The sequence below is a fragment of the Oncorhynchus clarkii genome, chromosome 8 (assembly GCF_045791955.1).
Source record: "Oncorhynchus clarkii lewisi isolate Uvic-CL-2024 chromosome 8, UVic_Ocla_1.0, whole genome shotgun sequence".
Classification (NCBI taxonomy): domain Eukaryota; kingdom Metazoa; phylum Chordata; class Actinopteri; order Salmoniformes; family Salmonidae; genus Oncorhynchus; species Oncorhynchus clarkii.
This window is the reverse complement of record NC_092154.1, coordinates 33,218,816-33,239,937: the sequence shown is the minus strand read 5'-3', so window position 1 is coordinate 33,239,937 and position 21,122 is coordinate 33,218,816. Positions and strand designations below refer to the sequence as shown.

Here is a 21,122-nt window from a genome sequence, read left to right as displayed (position 1 = left end):
ATAGGAGAACTGAGTGGAGTTGTGTGTGTGTGAGAACAGACTGAAAGCCCAGGAAACTTAGCTGATAACTTTCTTTTCTAAGCGCAACCATGAAGAGGGCAAATTTGTTTTTCCAGCTGCCCAGGCTATCCCCAGGGTACATCAAATACCTGAAGGTGAGTGCCCTAAACCATACTACCCATTCTCATTCATGCTTAAGTACATGTAACCATGTAAGCCATTTTTTACATTCCACATATAGATAAAAAAAAAAAATATTGAGTTCATTTTAATGACATAAATTCACTAACTTATTTTCTTAAACATTTCAATTCTGACGGGAGATAAGAAGCTCTATTAGGTGACTGGTTTAGTGTGGGTGTGTATGTGTGTTTCAGACTCAGACAAAGCATAACATGGATTGGTTGGAGAGGAGCGGGCCCGGGGAAATCATGACCCCCCACATTGCCTTCCTATTAGGGGCCATGGGCATCACCCTTTCTGGGTACAGCTCCCACCAGCTCACCCTGCACAACAAGCCCTGCGCTCGTGTGCTCCGGTGAAGGAGAATATGAATAGATGGAACAAGACGCATGGCTTCTTCCCTTATATCCGTGTCTCACTTTATCGCTCTTTAGCATTGATGTCTAGTTTAACTTATAGCCTTGACATGCAGTAAAGATTGACAGTGTGGGCTGGTCATTGCGTGTGACTGAAGGACTGATGTCATATGACGAACTCTACCTGCTCTTTGATGGACTTACGTTAAACTGATCCGTTTAAATGGCGCTGGGTCTCACAGACATTGAATATGAGTGTTAAGTGTCCTATGGCTAGACTGGGAACATGGTTCTCTCTATACTGTGGTGAGATCTTGTACTTGCTTTATCAGTGTGCTTCTTTTAATATGCATTTTGTCATCAAAACCATCCTTACTCTGTATGAGGAGTTTTGTTAAAGAGTCATCTGCGTCTTAACTGACAACAAAAAAACGGATACATAATGCATTGTGGGTCCGAATCATGTGCACCGGGGTATGCACTGAGTGAGGTATTGTTTTTCAAAAGAGGAGGCATTGAGAAACGGAACAAAAAACGTATTCCTAATGTGTCTATTGTTTATGTTGTAATCATTTGTTGGGTGAGCAGCCTAGAAACATGACCAAGGATATAGACTATATGAAGGCACTGTTGATCCCTGGTTCTGATCCAATCCAAATTAAGAGATTAATACCAAGGTCTACCGGGGAAGACCATGCAGATTTACCTGTTACATGATAGAACAACTTGTCTGTTGAAACGTTGGTTATTAGGTTATTAAATGACTGCATCTGAGCTCCTAGAGTTTGCGGCTCTCATTTTCTTTTTCACGCGATGGAGCAGCCTAAGCTGAACCCAAAAATCCCAACAGCTGTCTATCATATTTTTTTCTGCAGAACGACTGAGAAAGCATGTTGTGTTCATGTCCACACATTCTAAACAATAATTTGGAGTATCTCAACGTCATGTGTTCGGTTTAAGAGAGACTCTCCTATTGGGCTAATCGGTGACCCACTGGCACACCTCGAAAGGTCAGAGGGAAGAATAATAGGCAACACAGGGCACTTTATTTACATCATGGCCATACAAATGTAGTGGGAAAGATAGTGGAAATGGTGGCGGTTCTGTAATGGACTGAAAACAGGGATAATGAGCACACAAATCAATAACTTGTAGCACAAGTAGAGAAACAATAATATGAACAAAGGAAGGACTGTATAAATACTGACATATGCTACATGAAGAGTATCACACGCATAATTGTGGATTAGAATACTTAAGTCATCAACTAGGATCTCAATGATCACACATTACGACACAGTAAACACAAAGGCAACATGCCAACGCATCACCACTGCCTGCCCTCCAGGACATCTACAGCAGCCGGTGTCACAGGAAGGCCAAGAAGATCATCAAGGACCTCAGCCTCCCGAGCAACGGCCTGTTCATCCCGCTATCATCCAGAGGGTGAGGTCAGTACAGGTGCATCAAAGCTGGGACAAAGAGACTGAAAAACAGCTTCTATCTCAAGGCCATAAGACTTAAATAGTTACCACTAGCCGGCCTCCACCCAGTACCCTGGCCTGAACTTTAGTCACTGTTACTAGTCAGCTACCCCCAGGTTACTCTACCATGCACATTGGAGGCAGCTGCCCTGTGTACTGTACATAGTCATGGAACACTGATCACTTGAATCATGTTTACAAACAGTTTTACCCACTTCATATGTACAGTATAAACTGTATTCTAGTCAAGGCATTTCCTATTTAACTATTGCTGTACATATACTATTATTCAGATATAGTACATATTCTACGCATATATCGTCTATACGTCCCATCACATATACATACACTGCATTCGGAAAGTGACTTTTTATTTACGTAAGAATTTAGAGCCTTTGCTATGAGACTCAAAATTGAGCTCAGGTGCATCCTGTTTCCATTGATCATCCTTGAGATGTTTCTACAACTTGATTCGAGTCCATCTGTGGTAAATTCAATTGATTGGACATGATTTGGAAAGCACACACCTGTCTATATAAGGTCCCACAGTTGACAGTGCATGTCAGAGTACAAACCAAGCCATGAGGTCGAAGTAATTGTGTCGAGGCACATATCTGGGGAAGGGTACCAAAAAAGTTCTGCAGCATTGAAGGTCCCCAAGAACACAGAAGTTATGAACCATCAAGACTCCAGAGTTCCTACGTAGAGATGGGAGAACCTTCTCGAGGGACAACCATCTCTGCCACACTCCACCAATCAAGCTTTTATGGTAGAGTGGGCAGATGGAAGCTACTCCTCAGTAAAAGGCACATGACAGCCTGCTTTGAGTTTTTTAAAAGGCACCTAAAGGCACCTAAACAACTCTCACATCATGAGAAACAAGATTAATCTGATGAAACCAAGATTGAACTCACGTCTGGAGGAAACCTGGCACCATCCCTACGATGAAGCATGGTGGTGGCATAATGCTGTGGGGATGTTTTTCAGCAGTAGGGACTGGGAGACTAATCAGGAACGAGGGAAAGATGAACGGAGCAAAATACAGAGAGTTCCTTAATTAAAACCTGCTCCAGAGCGCTCAGAAAGGTTCACCTTCCAACAGGGCAATGACCCTAAGGACACAGCCATGAAATGCAGGAGTTGCTTCTCTGAATGTCCTTGAGGCCCAGCCAGAGCCCGGATTTGAACCTGATCTAACATCTCTGGAGAGATGTGAAAACAGCTGTGCAGTGACGCTGCCCATCCAGCCTGACAGAGCTTGAGAGGATCTGCAAGGAATGGGGGAAACTCCCCAAATACAAGTGTGCCAAGCTTGTAGCGTCATACCCAAGAAGATTCAAGGCTGTAATCGCTGCCAAAGGTGCTTCAACAAAGTACTGAGTAAAGGGTCTGAATACTTATGTAAATGTGATATTTCAGTAATTTTATTTATACATATGCAAACATTTCTAAAAAACTGTTTTTGCTTTGTCATTATGGGTTATTGTGTGTAGATTAATGAGGGGAAAAAAAGCAATTGAATCCATTTTCGAACAAGACTTTAACGTAACAAAATGTCTAAAAAGTCAAGGGGTCTGAATACTTTCCAAATGCACTGTATGTATATACAGTACCAGTCAAAAGTTTGAACACACCTACTCATTCAAGGGTTTTTCTATATTTTTACTATTTTCTACATTGTAGAATAATAGTAAAGACAAACTATGAAATAACATCATGTAGTAACCAAAAAAAGTGTTAAACAAACCAAAATATATTTTAGATTGTAATGCTTTTCAATTAACAGGTGTGCCTTGTTAATTTGTGGAATTTCTTTCCTTCTCAACGCGTTTGAGACAATCAGTTGTGTTGTGACAATGTAAGGGTGGTATACAGAAGTTAGCCCTATCTGGTAAAAGACCATATTATGGCAAGAACAGCTCAAATATGCAAAGAGAAATGACAGCCCATCATTACTTTAAGACATGAAGGTCAGTCAATCCGGAACATTTAAAGAACTTTGAAAGTTTCTTCAAGTGCAGTCGCAAAAACCATCAAGTGCTTTGATGAAACTGGCTCTCATGAGGACCGCCACAGGAAAGGTTACTTCTGCTGCAGAGGATAAGTTCATTAGAGTTAACTGCACCTCAGATTGCAGCCCAAATAAATGCACATTGTTCAGGTAACAGACACATCTCAACATCAACTGTTCAGGGGAGACTTCGTGAATCAGGCCTTCATGGTCGAATTGCTGCAAAAACAAAACACCACTAAAGGACACAAATAATAAGAAGAGACTTGCTTGCGCCAAGAAACACGAGTAATGGTTCCAACTGCCGTGTCTTTGTGAGACGCAGAGGAGGTGAACGGATGATCTCCATGTGTGGTTCCAACCGTGAAGCATGGAGGAGGAAGTGTGGGGGTGCTTTGCTGGTGACGGTCTGTGATTTATTTAGAATTCAAGGCACTCTTAACCAGTATGGCTACCACAGCATTCTGCAGCGATACGCCATCCCATCTGGTTTGCGCTTAGTGGGACTATCATTTGTTTTTCAACAGGACAATGACCCAAAACACACCTCCAGGCTGTGTAAGGGCTATTTGACCAAGAACGAGAGTGATGGAGTGCTGCATCAGATGACCTTGTCTCCACGGACACCCAACCTCAATCCAATTGAGATGGTTTGGGATGAATTGGACTGCAGAGTGAAGGACAAGCAGCCAACAAGTGCTCAGCAGTAGTGGAGAGGGTAGTAAGTTTTAAGTTCCTCGGCGTACACATCACAGACAAACTGAATTGGTCCACCCACACAGACAGCATCGTGAAGAAGGCGCAGCAGCGCCTCTTCAACCTCAGGAGGCTGAAGAAATTTGGCTTGTCACCAAAAGCACTCACAAACTTCTACAGATGCACAATCGAGAGCATCCTGTCGGGCTGTATCACTGCCTGGTACGGCAACTGCACCGCCCACAACCGTAAGGCTCTCCAGAGGGTAGTGAGGTCTGCACAACGCATCACCGGGGGCAAACTACCTGCCCTCCAGGACACCTACACCACCCGATGTCCCAGGAAGGCCATAAAGATCATCAAGGACAACAACCACCCGAGCCACTGCCTGTTCACCCCGCTATCATCCAGAAGGCGAGGTCAGTACAGGTGCATCAAAGCTGGGACCGAGAGACTGAAAAACAGCTTCTATCTCAAGGCCATCAGACTGTTAAACAGCCACCACTAACATTGAGTGGCTGCTGCCAACACACTGACTCAACTCCAGCCACTTTAATAATGGGAATTGATGGGAAATGATGTAAAATATATCACTAGCCACTTTAAACAATGCTACCTAATATAATGTTTACATACCCTACATTATTCATCTCATATGTATATGTATATACTGTACTCTATATCATCTACTGCATCTTTATGTAATACATGTATCACTAGCCACTTTAACTATGCCACTTTGTTTACATACTCATCTCATATGTATATACTGCACTCAATGCCATCTATTGTATCTTGCCTATGCCGCTCTGTACCATCACTCATTCATATATCTTTATGTACATATTCTTTATCCCCTTACACTTGTGTCTATAAGGTAGTAGTTTTGGAATTGTTAGCTAGATTACTTGTTGGTTATTACTGCATTGTCGGAACTAGAAGCACAAGCATTTCGCTACACTCGCATTAACATCAGCTAACCATGTGTATGTGACAAATAAAATTTGATTTGATTTGAGCATATGTGGGAACTCCTTCAAGACTGTTGGGAAAACATTCCTCATGAAGCTGGTTGAGAGAATGCCAAGAAGCAAAGCACTTACACAAATGACTGATGATTGGCTGATAGAAACTGATGATAAAGTGATGGGGGCGGTCTTGTTAGACTTCAGTGCAAATTTTGACATTATCGATCATAGTCTGCTGCTGGAAAAACTTGCGTTATGGCTTAACACCCCCTGGTATAATGTGGATAAAGTGTTACTTGTCTAACAGAACACAGAGGGTGTTCTTTAATGGAAGCCTCTCAAACATAATCCAGGTTGAATCAGGAATTACCCAGGGTATCTGTCTAGGCCCCTTGCTTTTTTCAATCTTTACTAAAGTTGAGTGTCTATGTATGCAGATGACTCAACACTATACACGTCAGCCACTACAGTGACTGAAATGACTGCAACACTTAACAAAGAGCTGCAGTTAGTTTCAGAGTGGGTGGCAAGGAATAAGTTAGCCCTAAATATTTCTACATCTAAAGGCAGTGTATTTGGGACAAATCATTCACTAAAACCTAAACCTCAACTGAATCTTGTAATAAATAATGTGGAAATTGAGCAAGTTGAGATGACTAAACTGCTTGGAGTAACCCTGGATTGTAAACTGTCATAGTCAAAACATATTGATACAACAGTACCTAAGTTGGGGAGAAGTATGTCCGTAATAAAGTGCTGCTCTGCCTTCTTAACAACACTATCAACAAAGCTACTACTGTTAAGTCGTTTGGTCAGGTGCCACAAATTTAAGACGTGGCAAAATGCGTAGGATTTGAAATTGTATTTTTTTTTTCCGTCAACAAGAGTGGTTCTCTGTTCACTGTACATTTGATACTTTTCCCATTGTGTTTGGCCAAAGAGTGTTGCCCTCTTTGTGTGGGTGGGTATATACTATAGCTCCTGTTAGTTTGTTTCACAATAAATGTACACAAATGGATGAAAAAACTCCACACTACAACAGCATTTCTAGCTCATAAAGGTGGAATCTATATGTTGAGTTTTTTCCCCCTAAAGTGTTGCCCTGAGTTTTTCTGTGAGTTATTAGCGTACATTTTTCAGGACAGTTGTAGTTTGTTTCATTGCCACGAGGTAGAGAAAAAGGTATGGATTGCGCCTTTAATACACCAAACATTCAATCACAATGAAAGACACAATGTATACACGAGGTCACTCAAATCTAATACCGACACATAAAACAACCAGGAAAATTGCCTAGAACTAAGACAGGCTAATGGAGTTTTCACATTATGAAATTCGGTTCCATGGTTCAGTTCCCTGTAGCATTTGTGAGAATTGTACAGAATAAATGTTGCTTTCAAAAGAACCCGAAAAGAACTGATTTGGGATGTGATCAGCACGAGGCACATTCTACATGACGTTAGCGAGCTAGCTTGTTTACAACGGGCAAAAAAGTTCCACGCGACTGGTCTTGAATCCTGGACCCATTACTCATGCAGGTCCAGGATTAATTTCAGCCAGGGTTTGCTTGTGTTTCACACATGCTTTATACCGTGGATCAGGGTACCAAACACTCCAGGATCCGGGTCGTAAGGGGATATGGGAATTCATCACTTTAGAAAGTGTCAAATGTCAACAGAGATGGGAGTTCTCTAACTGGCACAATGGAACAAAGAGGAAGGATGTGAATCATGACTGCCCATGGAACGCCACACACGCACCACAACATTGATAGTGACTAAACCACACCTAGACACTAAATATCATTTTTCTTGTTCTATTGGTTGAGGTGAACGGTAAGGTTGACATGTTTTGTTCTCATGAATTGTTGTAGTGAATATGTGTCCTTCAACTATTTGGTTCATTAAAGGTCTTTGTAGCCTAGTTGTTCTAACTTTATGATGTCCATGACATGTTTAGGCATGTTTTCGCTGGTAAGGGAAAAGATACAGGATTTTATTCCCCCTTTATTGTTTATTGGGACATGGCACAATCTGGCCTACCCCTCCCAACAGAGGCCCAACCTCTATTTCCCTTTCATGCTTTCTAATCCTGCCGTAAGGGTGTCCAGAAGAACTTGTTCTCTCCCTTCGTTTATAAGACGTCGTCACTGTTTCTTATCGCTTTATTGAACTGATGAGTACCAAAGACCCAGAGAAATGTTTCACAGGTGCACAGCTCACATAGGGAGTGTAAATGAATGACATCCCCGGCAGGTCTGAATACAGCATGACAAGGACAACCTGTTCACCGGTAAGGCATTATCTTTTCCTTTGACAGCTACAGGCTTTCACTTATTGGTGCCTTATTGAGTGCAGCTTTGAATGGTCATGTAAAAGTCTATACGTCTATAATTAAGTGTTTTTAGACTAGAAAAAGTCAACGAAAATCAATATTAGTCAAGAATAAGACATTTCAACATTCACCAGATGACATTGTGACAAATGAGACTAGTGGATCAGTACAGCAAAGGGGTATAAGATGAAAGGACATTTTATTATTGACTTCAGCACAATCCTGAGGTAGCCAGGTACATGGGCACGTTTCCTCGTTGTCCCTTTTGAATCTAATCTGACTAAACCATTCTCATTGTTCATGTTCCCATTTGCATCAACTGTATTTGTGGTTACTCTCAAATTAAAAGAGAGTGTTTAATCTGCACCTGCTTCTTTTCTCATACTTTCTCTCTGTACACAAATGCTATTTAACAACAGTTAAACAAAAATCTTCATTTGGTTTAATTTCTTTGAGTGTGAATGATAATGTAATAATGCGTTTTTTCCTCTCTTCACAGGAGCCAAAATGCTGTCAAGTACTTTCCTTACGGGAGCTTTGCGTATCTTCCTGGTAGGGATCCTCTGTCTAGGAGGATTTGTGACACTGTTTTTTATGTATTACAAATCAGCTCTGGACTGTACTCCCCAGCCTCATTACTCAAAGCGACCTGAGAACAGGTTCTTGTCTAAGCAGCCAGAGCCAGAAAAGCCCATCATGCTGTTGTGGTTCTGGCCTGAAAACCGCAGGTTTGATTTTAGCGATTGTGCCACTTTCTTCAACATTGATGGCTGCCACCTGACAGATGACAGGTCTCTGTACAACAAGGCAGATGGTGTGCTCATCTTTCACAAATCCATCAAACACGATTTATCCAACTTGCCTCCATCACCTCGACCACCATTCCAGAAGTGGATTTGGTATCATGTGGAATCACCTACAAATACAATTAGGATACCTGGTCTAGATAACCTTTTCAATTTGACCTTGAGTTATAGGGAAGACGCAGACATCCCTGTTCGTTGGCGCTTGACCGTAAGGAAAGGCCAGGGTGAAGACTTTGTGCTGCCCAAGAAGGATAAATTAGTTTGCTGGATTGTGAGCAACAATGACCCTACCACTGGAACAGGGGTAAGGCACAAATATTACAGAGAACTTGTAAAACACATTAAGGTGGAACTCTTTGGCACAGCCTTTGCTAGATTCTTGAAATATGAGGACTACTACTCAACACTCTCCAGCTGTAAGTTCTACCTCTCCTTTGAGAACTCGGTCCACAAAGACTACATCACAGAGAAGCTAAACGGACCACTTGCAGCAGGAACAGTGCCAGTAGTATTGGGCCCACCGAGACAGAACTATGAAGACTTTGTCCCAGGAGATTCCTTCATCCATATTAATGACTTTCCCGATGCAAAAGCCCTGGCTGAATTCCTCCTCAAGTTGGACAAGGATGATGAGGCATATCTGCGCTACTTTCAGTGGCGTAGAAACTTCTCTGCTCAGCAACATCTGGTTCAACTGAGTCAAGAGTTCATCCAAGCTATTTGCTATGCCTGTGACCACATAGGCAAACATTGGGAGTACAGGGTTGTTCACGATGTTTACAAATGGCATTTTGGTTAATCAGTCACTTACATCCTCATCGGTGTATGTGCTGTTACCACTATATTACCCTCTTCTCTCCGTGTACAGTATCATGTCTCAGGGTGGAATTTAGTCACACCCAGCATCCCACATTAGCAACGTTTACACAGTGCCTTTACGACCTATTGCACTACTTGTAAGATAAGTGTACCTGGTTGTTTTACTGTACTAGTGTCATATTTATATTTAAGTATCCAGAACCATTCAGGCTCTTATCTTTATAACTACCGAACAACTAACCTCTGCACTATTTATTGTCTGAATTACTACCTGTATGTATGTTTTATATCTTTACACTCACACATTTTGAGCTGAAATAATTAAAGGGTAGTTCCAACATTTAAAAAAATGATCTCCAGCACAATACCAGTGTTTCTACAAACGTGAAAACAGAGCATTTCTAACTGATGACATCATCAATTTTCAAACACCATGAGAGTAGTTATTGTAGGGTAGCTTCTGTCAAACTAACTTTCACACCTCGTTGATTGGGGAGGGGGGCGGGACTTCTGCCTAGGATTTGAATATCACACCCATTGTTCTGAGTCGCCGGGGCATTACGACCTGATGTATGTAAGCATCACACCCATTGTTCTGAATGGCAGGGAAATTATGACATGATGTATGTAAGCATCACACCCATTGTTCTGAGTGGCCGGGAAATTACGACATGATGTAGAGTATGTAAACATCACACCCCTTGTTCTGAATGGCTAGGACTTTAATATCACACCCAGGTTTGACTTCACGCCAGGATGTAAATATCACACCCATTGTTCAGAGTGGCCGTGGCATTACCGCATGTTGTATGTAAACATCACACCCCACTTTTTTGATTACAGTATATCGGATGTGAGGAGGGTCCTAGTGTCTGTGTGCAGACATGGTGTAAAAGTTGCTGATCAAGGTATTGTATTGGGGCCTAGTTGCTTCAAATAATTGTTTCATTAATAAACAGAGCTGTGAATTTAAAACATGCAGGGTTCATTTAATTCTAACCAGAAAATTGTTTGGTGATTAAAACAATACCAAACATGTTATATTTTAAATTCGGGAATTTTTACCTCGGTTTGCGTGCGTGCGTATGTGTCTGTGAGGAGGGAGTTAATGTATGGGGGTCTAGGCATGCAAGGTCAGGGTGGCGTCTGGGCATGATGCCTATACCATTTTCCTTAACCAGAGAGAATGCTTGAACTTGTAAGAGGTGTGTCAAAGATCAATGATGTACAAATAAAGCACAATTATTAAGACATCAACTGCTGACATTACAGCAGACAACATCTTGAGCATTGACTCTTGGGCAGCATCCAGTCAGCCAACTCTATTCCATCACTGAGCAGAAAACACCTGTAGACAGCTGTAAGTACATTTTCCATGATTTTATTGTCTTTATCGACATAGCTGAGAACCACGGACATGTGCAGCCAACAACTTCAGAGCCTTTGTTACTTGTCTGCTGGTGGTTGACAGGGTCCTCATTGTATTCAAACTGGTTTTAGGCCTCCTATAGCATTCACACCTGGCCCTGTGGGGAATCAACAAGCAGCTGACAGGACCCTGGAAGTTCGTTTTTGAATTACTTTGGTGCAATTTTTACAAGTATGTGGAACATTTTCACAACTCTAAGCACAAAAATGCAATCAGATCATCGAAATAGCTCATACGTCAAAGCACATTTTCATTTGACTGAGTACAACAAACAAATTCACAAATCACACTTTCAATTTGGATACATATTCAAGCTAAGTATCTGCTTATCAAATTACAATATTAACTTTATTTTTATGTGATTTTCATAATTTGTTAACAATACAATTAACTTGGGACAAGTCTCTGAATATCCTTGAATGGCCCAGCCAGAGCTCGGACTTGAACCCAAAAGAACATATCTGGAGAGATCTGAAAATAGCTCTGCAGCAACGCTCCACATCCGACCTGACAGAGCTTGAGAGGATCTGCCAAGAAGAATGGGAGAAACTCCCCAAATACAGGTGTGCCAAGCTTTCAGCTTCATGCCCAAGAAGGCTCAAGGCTGTAATCGCTGCCAAAGGTGCTTTAACAAAGTACTGTGTAAAGGGTCTGAATACTGAAAGTGTAATAGTTTTAAATTTGAATACTGTCACGTTCGTTGTAAGGAGGAGACCAAGGCGCAGCGTGGTAAGCGTACATACTTCTTTAATAAAGAAATAACACTGAACAGACTAACAAAACGACCCATGAAGCAAATATGAGTAGTGCAGACAGGCAACTAAACATAGAATAAGAACCCACAAATACCCTATGGAAAATAGCTATCTAAATATGGTCCCCAATCAGAGACAACGATAAACAGCTGCCTCTGATTGGGAACCAATTCAGGCCACCATAGATCTACATATACCTAGACTTACAAAAAACACTAGATATACAAAAAACCCTAGACAATACAAAAACTAACATACCCACCCTAGTCACACCCTGACCTGACCAAAATAATAAAGAAAACAAAGATAACTAAGGTCAGGGCGTGACAAATACATTTCCAAAAATGTCTAAAAAAACGTTTTTTGCTTTCTTATCATGGGGTATTGTGTGTAGATTGCTGAGGGGAAAAAAATGTTGAATCCATTTAAGAATAAGGCTGTAACGTAACAAAACGTGTAAAAAGTCAAGGCGTCTGAATACTTTCCAAATGCAATATATATAGTTTGACAACTGCTGAACACTGTACTTTTCTATATTTTTATCTCATAAATGTAGTGATTTGGCATCAATATATGTTGGAAGGTAAAACCAAATCAGATGGATGTGGCTGTAAGTACCACATCATAGTGCAAAGTAGAAAGAGTCACTTTGTGCTACCATTTGAAATTACAGTGTTGTGTACAATGCACTGCTGACATACCTGGGTTATACATAACAATATATTCCACTCATTATCTGAATTTCATTGAGACACTGTGAGCAGAGAAACAGGCAATACTGTATAAATTGACCAGGCACATAAAAAAAGGTTATCTTGCACAATGTTGCATAGAGCAGAAAGGGCATACAACACACACATTATACATCAACTGTTTTACAATACCCCTACTTCTGATGATTTGTCCTACGTATGTACTGTATAAGGATAATGAAACTGAAACGGACATATTTCCCAACCTGCCATTTGATACAAATTATGTCAAGTTATAGTCAAGTATTGTATGGAAACTGATATTTACCATCTATTCAGCACTTCAAAAATAACAGGTTTGAACCGTGTATCTTGTATTTTTGCTATTGGATTACACGGTAGTGAAAAAGACTAAATGGTGAGCCTATCATTAACTAATGGGTTTTCCATATCCGTCCCCATCACTAGTAAATTGTTTATGTTTTTTCGGGCCCTTTACCGCACCGCTGATGTCTTATTTACTACCGAACAGTCGTTTAGACAAAACACAAAAGTTGTTATAAAATCCGTATTCAAATGATTCCATACGGAGAACAGGCATATGCACTTTTCTGTTTGTTTTTTTACTGTTTGGATTATATTTATTTGTCCTTTTCATAATCGGTTCGTCTCAGGGTGTTGTTTAGATATGGATTTTGCGTTAATTGCATTTTTATTGCATGCGTTCATTAAAAGTTTTTCATAACACATCCTAGGAATAATTTTGACACACAATTTTGAGACAAATAACCTAAGGTGAAACAGGGAGACACTAATGGTTTATATATTACTCATATCCAGAATGCTCATTCTGACAATTAACAAGTAGCTTTTAAAGGACGTTACAATATATATTTTAGTTATCGATACAGTATGTCAGGACTGTACTACTACACTAACACTACATTGTAACATACTACTAATGTACTACTATCCAAGATGGTAACCCTTGAAAATGACTGATAAGTGCCTAAACTGGAACGCAGTGGCAGTACAGTAAAATTGTATAAATGATGTCAGAGCTCAGGCTCTGCGCTTCACAGCGTTTTTGGGGTTTTGGCTGACAGCTGTTCTGAACTTGAGCACCGCACTAAACAAGAAATTATCCCCATCCCTGCCACTAATTTGGCAACTTTAGCAACAAACAAAAAAATGTTTTAGTGAGGGAAATGCTGTAAATTCAGAGGATTCAATGTATTTTGAAAGATGAGATGTTGAGGGTTATAATACTGCTTTGATGTCATACAAGCAAGCCAAACACACCCACGAGTCCAAATGAGCACTTCACATTTCCGTATCATAAAGCTCATGTCATATACAGTGTCAACGTTTTTTATCACTATGTTTGATGTAGTTAGTTACAAAATGACATGGCATCAAAACCCTAGCTTGTTCTGAACAGAATGAACAGCAGCAGGGGCCCTATGACATCATGGAGAAACCAGGCCCAGTGACATACAGGATAAACCAGCCAGATCAGCCGTAAACGGGAGCAAGTGTATAACATTAACCTTTTGAAAAAGTGGGAGGAGGATGATGTTACCGTGCGTGGCCTACTGTATGTACAGAGCTTGCCGAGGAAATGACACATTTTTACAACATCTCAGGGTAAGACCGTACTCTCCAACAACTCCAAGAGGTAAGACACTTCATTGATCAGTACACGGTTGTCTTTTCCTATTTGCCCGGGTGAACAGATATGCTAGAGCACAATATCCGTACGCCAGTTGGGAAGACTGTACACGTGAAGCCGTACAGGGTCAGTAAAGCTTGTCGCAAAGCCATCCACACTGAGGTCAAAAGGATGTGTGAGTTGGACGCCATAGAGGAGTCAAAAAGACCATGGGTCTGCCCCATCATCCTGGTATCCAAGCCAAATAGTACACTGTGCTTTCTTTTGGCATTCACGGCCCCAGCCACCTTTCAAAGACTGACCAAATCGGGACTTTGCTGCGGCCTACCTGGACAAAGTGGTAATGCAATGAGACGTGGGAAGACCACACGGAGAAGGGCCGTGTCTTGGGTTGTCTCCGACAGGCAGGCCTGACAGCCAACACAAAGAAGTGGGTGTGGCACCGTGAGAGGCATGAGCATAGGTGTGGCTGAAGGACTCCCAGTGTAGCACCATGGACAGTGGCACTGGCTGCAGCACAGTGGACCACGGCACTCAGTTCAGCAGTGTGGAAGGCTGAGTTATCATCAACACCAGGCCAGCCGAAGACAGCGCCACAACTATGCTCACCCAACACACCTGTGCAGGATTATATAATCAGCACACCTGCAAGGCATTCCCTAATAAACTGACTGGCACAAGAGTGCAGGCTGGACATCACTCAAGTGAATCAGTTAGGTAGACGCAGCCAGTGTGCCTACTCTCCCACTTACACCGTGTTTCTCTCTCTCCTTCCACAGGCTCCTCAGAAGGAGAGTTACGGACTGGGCCAGTGAGGCCACAGCACCGCAGGAGACTACAGGTGACCGCCATCTTTAACCACCCTCTTGCTTGAACAGCTTGTAGACTAGAGTGCCAGAGACACTAAAAGCTAAAGTAAAAGCATCTGGAAATGGAACTATTTTGTTGTGTGTTTACTCATTGCCGCTTGTGTAGTCAGGCACAACCACTCTTCCCGACAGGCATTTATTGGTAGATGGGTTAAAAGAAAAGCAGACATTGAATATCCCTTTGAGCATGCGGAAGTTATTAATTACACTTTGGATAGAGTATAAATAAGCCCACTCACTACAAAGATCCAGGCATCCTTCCTAACTCGGTTGCCGGAGAAGAAAGGAACAGCTCAGGGATTTCACAATGAGGCCAATGTGGATTTTAAAACAGTTAGTTTAATGGCTATGATAGGAGAGAACAGAGGATGGATCAATAACATTAGTTACTCCCCAATACTAATAGAGTGAAAAGAAGAAATCCTGTACAGAACAAAAAGATTTCAAAGCATGCATCCTGTTTGCAACAAGGCACCAGAGAAATACTGCAAAAAAAGTGTCAAAGCAATTAACCTTTTTCTCTATACAATGTGTTATGTTTGGGGCAAATACAACACATTACTGAGTACCACTCTCCATATCTCCAAGCATAGTGGTGGCTGCATCATGTTATGGGTATACTTGTAATCGTTAAGGACTGGGGAGCTTTTCAGGAGGAAAAAAGAAACGGAATGGAGCTAAGCACAGGCAAAATCCTAGAGGAAAACCTGGTTCAGTCTGCTTTCCACCAGAGACTGGGAGATTAATTCACCTTTCAGCAGGACAATAACCGAAAACACAAAGCCAAATCTACACTGGAGTTGCTTACCAAGAAGTCAGCGAGTGTTCCTGAGAGGCTGAAGTTTTTACTTAAATCTGCTTGAAAAACTATGGGAAGACCTGCAAATGGTTGTCTAGCAATGACCAACAATCAATTAGACAGAGCTTGAATTTTATAAAAAATAATACATTGGTAAATGTTGCACAATCCAGGTCTGGAAACCTCTTAGAGACTTACCCAGAAAGACTCACAGTGGTACTCGCTGCCAAAGGTGATTCTAACATGTATTGACTCAGGGGGTTTGATACTTATCTAATCACGATATATTCATGTTTTATTTTTCATAAATGTTTTACAAATGTTAGGGTGGGTTGCACCAACATGGATAAACTATTAAACTGGGTTAAATCACTTTCTGGTGTTATTAGAGACTTGTGGAGACTCTGACGTGAAAGTACGTATCGTTCTTACTCTTCTCAACGAGCAGCGGGTGCTGCCGTGGGCTCCACCCCCGTCCCAAAGCACTCACAGGACTCACACTCACAGCAGTCCCTCCCAGCTGCAGTCAGAGCAGATGTTCACCCCTCCGTGTCCAGACTGCAAATGAATTGTGCATGCGGGAAGCTTCCGCTGGCTGATCCCGCCCTGGCTTACATTCAGGGCGGGATGTAAATGTAAAATGTGCTTTGTCTAAAATAAATCACTGCATTTGACTCACACAAGCTCAGTCACTTACTCACCTTGTCCACTGTGTGTGTGCCTCTCTGTGACATAAGCTAAACGTCTAGCTGGCTAGCTCATCATGTCTGTCTAAACTGTACACTCAAAAATACAGAAAGGAGTGAGAATCAAACCCTGAATTCAAAAGCCTTTGAATTCAGGGTTTAATTCCACCTCCTTTCTGTATTTTTGAGTATACAGTTTAGACAGACATGAAGCCATTTATTGGAGCCGTTTATTGGTTGAAGCCGTTTATTGGAGATGATACACGGGCATACTGCCTGTATCGTAAGGCTGATTTCTACACCAAACTTAGTGATGTAAAAAAACACAACTCAAAAACATACTCAAAAGCCAAAGCCTTATAACAGTTCCACCCAAAACAAGCTGCCATTTATGGTTAAAAAAGTTTACTCTCCAAAAAAGGCTGAGGCCACCATGGCATTAGCTATCGCTGAACACTGTTCCATGCTGGCATGTGATCACATTGGAGAAGCATGTAGACCTGCTTTCTCAGACTCCACTGCTGCTACCCACTTCAAAATGCACACGACAAAGTGCACAGAAATTATTAACGGTGTTCTAGCACCATACTTTCTGAAAAAGATGGTTGCAGATGTGGGTGACCAGTGCTTCAGCCTCCTCCTTGATGAGTCCACGGATGTTAAGTGTTTCTAAGTACCTGGGGGTTGTGATAAGGTACTTTAGTGACACCAAGCAGACAATTGTATCAACATTTCTGGGGCTTGTTGAGTTGGAGGGAGGAGATGCCAAATTTATAGCCCATGTTGTTGTGGCTTTCCTCGAGAAGTGTTGTCTTAAAAAAACGAAACTCCTGGGGATAGGGACTGACAATGCCTATGTTATGATGGGGATTAACAATGTGGTCCATAAAGTGCTGAAGGAGGACGAGGAGTATGGCCTCAAATATCTGATTCTTATTCGCTGTGTGTGCCACTCTCTGCAGCTTGCTCATTTGTAGTTCTAAACATGTTTAGGGTGTTTTTAACTCACTTTTTGTCTCTCCCACAATGTTATTCCTCTCTCCTACAGCGTCCATCACAATGACATGCACATGACCCATTATGCAAATTAGGCGATTAGCCAATAGCTACTTTCCTTACTGAGGAGTTGGCAACACTGCGGAGGCCCCCCTCTGGCTCCGGTCTGACATAGCCCCTGCCTCTCCTCTGCTGCAGCACGCTTTCTACCTATTTGGGTCCCCCTCTTTTCTTTAATCCGTGTTGATCCATTACGTCTGTCGCATAAAATGGCCTAGGTGTCTTTCCTTCTTTTTGACAGTTGTGTTGTCTGTCTTTTTATTCTCCAGTAACAGTTACGTTACTATAGTCCTCCAGCTCCGACAATAGTTTTTTTTCCGAAGCGGAGAAATGGTTACTTTTTTGAAGTGCCATGATCAGGTGGCTAACGGACAAATCATAAGTGGATAAATAACTTTAAGTAGTGACAATAATAAATCATATTTTATGCTATCTAATTTGGTTTATAAACTAGCTAGCTACATGAGCTAACATTAGCTAACGAATGAGTTTTCTGTCTAGTACTGGCAAATAATGGATTTTATTTCAAATCAAACAACCCATGAGAATCTTTCACGATGGAGTTGCAGTAGTTCTAATGTTACATTGTTATTATTTTATCAAGGAACAGCAACTTTCTGGCCTCATTTGTCAAATCGGCTAGCTACTCCGTTTCAACTCACAAAATACCTCTTATATTGGTGTAACATGTCACTAATCATAGTTTAAAACCGGTAATCATAGATTTACTGATCCAGATTTAAAATTAAGTGGTGCGACACATCTTTGATGAATTATAAACATAGATTTCCAAAACCTAGATTAGCTCTAATCCTAGAGAAATTTAAAACATGTTGGTGCAACCCACCCTTAGATTTATTCTTCCACTTTGACATTAGTGCGTATTTTGTGTAGATCATTGACAAAAACATGACAATGAAATCCATTTTAATCCCACTTGTAACACAACAAAATGTGGAAAAAGTCAAGGGGTGAGAATACTTTCTGAAGGCACTGTAGATGTTAAAATGCCTATAGGTTTTTTAGGTTGTGAAGGTGGGGACCCCTGGAGGTAAATGGAAATGGTGTCTGTGTTCATGTGCTTTTACCATTTGAAAATAAACTTGAAAAAACATGTTTAAAAAAATAATAATTGCTGTTATGCACTTTTACTCTCCCCCATCCCAGTATGTTTCCAATTCCCACTTGATTCTGTAACTTATTCCCCTTCATGGAGCTCTGGTAGTTTCATGATTAAAGAAAATGGTTCTTTGGGATTCTATATGCCATCTTTAGGGGTGCCACACATGAAGCAAATGATACAACCCTTTAAAACACATTTTGAGATCATTGTAGGGTTTTTTCCTCCAGTACTTTGAATGGGGAATGGGGTTTCCACGGGAAATGTTTTCCTGAGGTTCCAACAGTAAACACGGGGGTAGGGCTTAGTGAAGGATCCATTGTGTATTATTTCAGAGTTAAAGCTGTCTGGAATAATATGCTTTCATTCCTCCCAAGTCATAAGTCTGCAACCCTATCTCTCCGGCTCTTGTCACGTCCTGACCTTAGTTCCTTTTTTAGGTCTCTGTTTTAGTTTGGTCAGGGCGTGAGTTGGGGTGGGCATTCTATGTTTTTGTTCTAGGTTTTGTATTTCTGTGTTTGGAATGGTATGGTTCCCAATCAGAGGCAGCTGTCGATCGTTGTCTCTGATTGAGAACCATACTTAGGTAGCCTGTTTTCCCACTATGATTTGTGGGTAGTTATTTTCTGCTTAGTGTTTTTGTTGCACCTTGCAGAACTGTTAGTTTGTCGTTTTTGTTCCAGTATTCATCTTTATTAAAATCGTTATGAATATGTCCCACGCTGCTCTTTGGTCCTCTTCCCCTTCTCCCGACGACAATCGTTACAGCTCTAGACCTATGGTCAGCATCCATCCTCTCTATAGTCTCAAAAATGCTACTTTTGAAGTTTTGAACTTGATGATACAGTAGGTCTGGTTATTAGTTTGCCATAGTAGTAGAGCTAATGGTTGTGTCCCCCTGCTCCGATGTTGCTTATGCATGCCAGATCTTACAATGCTTGGATATGTATTTTACATATCAGGTGAGCTAACCACATCATGGGTGCGTTCCTTTGCCCAGGCGTTGCTGACATGTCAGATCTTACAACACCTGTATAGGTATTTGACTACATATTTTATAGCAATATGGTGCCGGACTGCAGAGTCGATGATGTGGAACGCAGCCATATTGTCAGGGACTCCTTGAAAGTTCTTTGAGCCCCTCGGGAATCCTATAGGCCCCTTGGTTCATCACTGACAAAAGACTTGCAGAATTTCTTAAAGAAGAAGTGAAGTTCCTTCTGGAAAAATAAAGTTATTCTATTCTATAGCCTAATGTTTAGCCTACCTGCTCTGCCATACCTGGGTCGTTCCATATGCTTTCAATCACTTTCTGACTGCACCCTTTTTTGATTTGAACGAAACCTTTCATACATGCTTGCCCATAGTGGAAGTGGTCAAAGTGACGTTTTGGACCTGAATGCCACAAATGACCCATTTTGCGAACCCACCCTACCATAAGATGTCGATCTCTTCTTCGCTGAAAAATATTGATATAATTTTAAAGCTTATAAAACAGGGTTGTCAAACTTTTCTATGACTTCTAGAAAAAAAGTTAATTGGCATTAAAACCTGAAAGAAATGTATTTTGTTCTTCTCATTTTCACAAACGCTGTAGTTTAGACCCTATTTTACATCATCTGAAGTATTTGTGTTGTGCCCATCATCAATTGAGACAGCATACTCTTGAACACAGGGTGGGTGTCAGTTCAATCATAGGAATAGAATGCATAGAATGGGCCTATCCCTTCAGACCACTGCAATTTAGCTGGTACACCATTGACATTTCTGCTCTGCATCAGATTCATTTTGTGCTTCAGTTCACAATCGGGTATTCTATCAGTGTTCTGACTGATACTTTTCTCTGGTACTTTTCTCCGTGAAGCCAGCCTAATTTTCTCCAGTAAAATGCAAGATTAACTTTAAATTGAACATAAGGAAATGCAGCTGGCTACATTATTTCTATGATTAACATTAGAAATATGATGGCCATGCATAGTTTTTGCAAAAAAATACCTTGCTTTTTCATTTTAAGCTCATTTACTTGTGTGGCTGTCAGCCAAATAGCGTTGCACTTCTGTTGTCATCTGATGAAAATGAAGCTATTTTCTGCCGAATGTGTTGCACTAATGTATTTTCTGTGAAGGAAAACTATAGTTGCACGTCCCTGATACTCTTTTGAAGAAAAACAGCAACAACACTGTTGGTTTATATTATTTAAAACGCAACCTCTGTCAATACACATCGGGATTTACCTGCTCCCGCTTTCTCTCTTTGTGCTATTTATAAATACACACTTGAGTGGCTCAACTGTTCCGGGGAAATAAGGTAAGCTTCATAATGTAAAATACTGTGACAGGTGAAATGAAGAACGTGATCTGCTTCATCTTCTATGTATTGCACAAATT

At 41.2% G+C, this 21,122-nt stretch overlaps 1 protein-coding gene across 1 annotated transcript; it reads left to right on the top strand.

Moving 5' to 3' along the window:
• The first annotated feature begins 1,582 nt into the window (after positions 1 to 1,582).
• Positions 1,583 to 10,593, top strand: LOC139415305 (4-galactosyl-N-acetylglucosaminide 3-alpha-L-fucosyltransferase 9-like). The gene is made up of 2 exons (XM_071163338.1): positions 1,583 to 1,990; positions 8,532 to 10,593. Exon 2 carries the CDS (start codon positions 8,540 to 8,542, stop codon positions 9,635 to 9,637), a length of 1,098 nt encoding a protein of 365 aa, XP_071019439.1. The 5' UTR covers positions 1,583 to 1,990; positions 8,532 to 8,539; the 3' UTR covers positions 9,638 to 10,593.
• Positions 10,594 to 21,122: the final 10,529 nt, after the last annotated feature.